Source organism: Buceros rhinoceros, unplaced genomic scaffold, assembly GCF_000710305.1.
Source record: "Buceros rhinoceros silvestris isolate BGI_N320 unplaced genomic scaffold, ASM71030v1 scaffold23952, whole genome shotgun sequence".
NCBI classification, from domain to species: Eukaryota; Metazoa; Chordata; class Aves; order Bucerotiformes; family Bucerotidae; genus Buceros; species Buceros rhinoceros.
Window position 1 is genome coordinate 1,087 of NW_010401111.1, and position 980 is coordinate 2,066.

At 63.3% G+C, this 980-nt stretch overlaps 1 protein-coding gene across 1 annotated transcript in view; it reads left to right on the plus strand.

Annotated features, from left to right (window-relative positions):
* The window catches only part of LOC104489945 (myosin regulatory light polypeptide 9-like), a 2,253-nt gene that overhangs the window by 908 nt on the left and 365 nt on the right, over window positions 1-980 (plus strand). Inside the window, exon 2 of the mRNA XM_010132166.1 lies at window positions 672-875. Coding sequence (XP_010130468.1) covers window positions 672-875 — 204 coding nt within the window. The remainder of the gene's footprint in view (window positions 1-671; window positions 876-980) is intronic.

Sequence of the window (980 nt, forward strand, 5' to 3'; positions counted from 1 at the left end):
ACAAAAGAGGCCAGTCCCTATGTCAGCAGGACACCTCGGCCAGCGGAGGCTTGCAGGCACGCTCCCCACCCAGAGCCTGTTCTCCTTCGCTGCAGCCCTCGCTCCCACCTCCTGCTCCCCGCGGTCCCTCCGCGGCTCTTTGGGAGGTCTGTCAATGATTGACCTGGCAGCAAAACCTGTTCTGGAGGTCCTGCCTGGCCGTGGGAGGGACCTCCCCCCCCTCTGGGAGGGAGCTCTGGCAGCAGAGAGGGGCTGGGCTTTGGGGGCACACAGACCTCAGCAGAGGAGGTTCAACCGTCACTGGTGCTGGTACATCCGTGGTAGGAGCAGGGTGAGGGACCTCAGCAGCATGGGGCTCATGTGGGGTCGTTGCTGCCCCTCTCCTTGGGTGATGCTGAGGGTCAGCTGCCAGGGGAACAGAAAAAAGCTGTGGGTTTAGTTCCCAGTAACCCCCAGATGAATTCCTGCATCTCCCTCTAGGCCGAGCCTGGCAGAGCTTGGTTCCAGGTGGCCTCTGGCACAGCTTAAAGCTTGGGGAGACGTGCCAAAGGGGAGCCCTGGGTGCTACAGCAACCCCTTTCTCTTGGTTGTGGGGTGGGTGAGCGCGTGCCAGCAGATCCATTTGCAATGAAGAAAACCCCCATCCACCTGGGTGCATGATGCTGGGGCGGGGGAGGGGGCTCTGCACCCACACCCTGGCCTGTGTCTGGCAGGGAAGAACCCCACCGATGAGTACCTGGAGGGCATGATGAGCGAGGCGCCAGGGCCCATCAACTTCACCATGTTCCTCACCATGTTCGGGGAGAAGCTGAATGGCACCGACCCAGAGGACGTCATCCGCAACGCCTTCGCCTGCTTCGATGAGGAGGCGTCAGGTAGGGGCACTGCCCGCACAGCCCCGGCACTGCCTGCGGCCAGAGCCTTGGGGACTGCGCCCCAGCAGCCCCAGAGTGGGAGAGCTGGGCAGGGCTGTCCTCAGG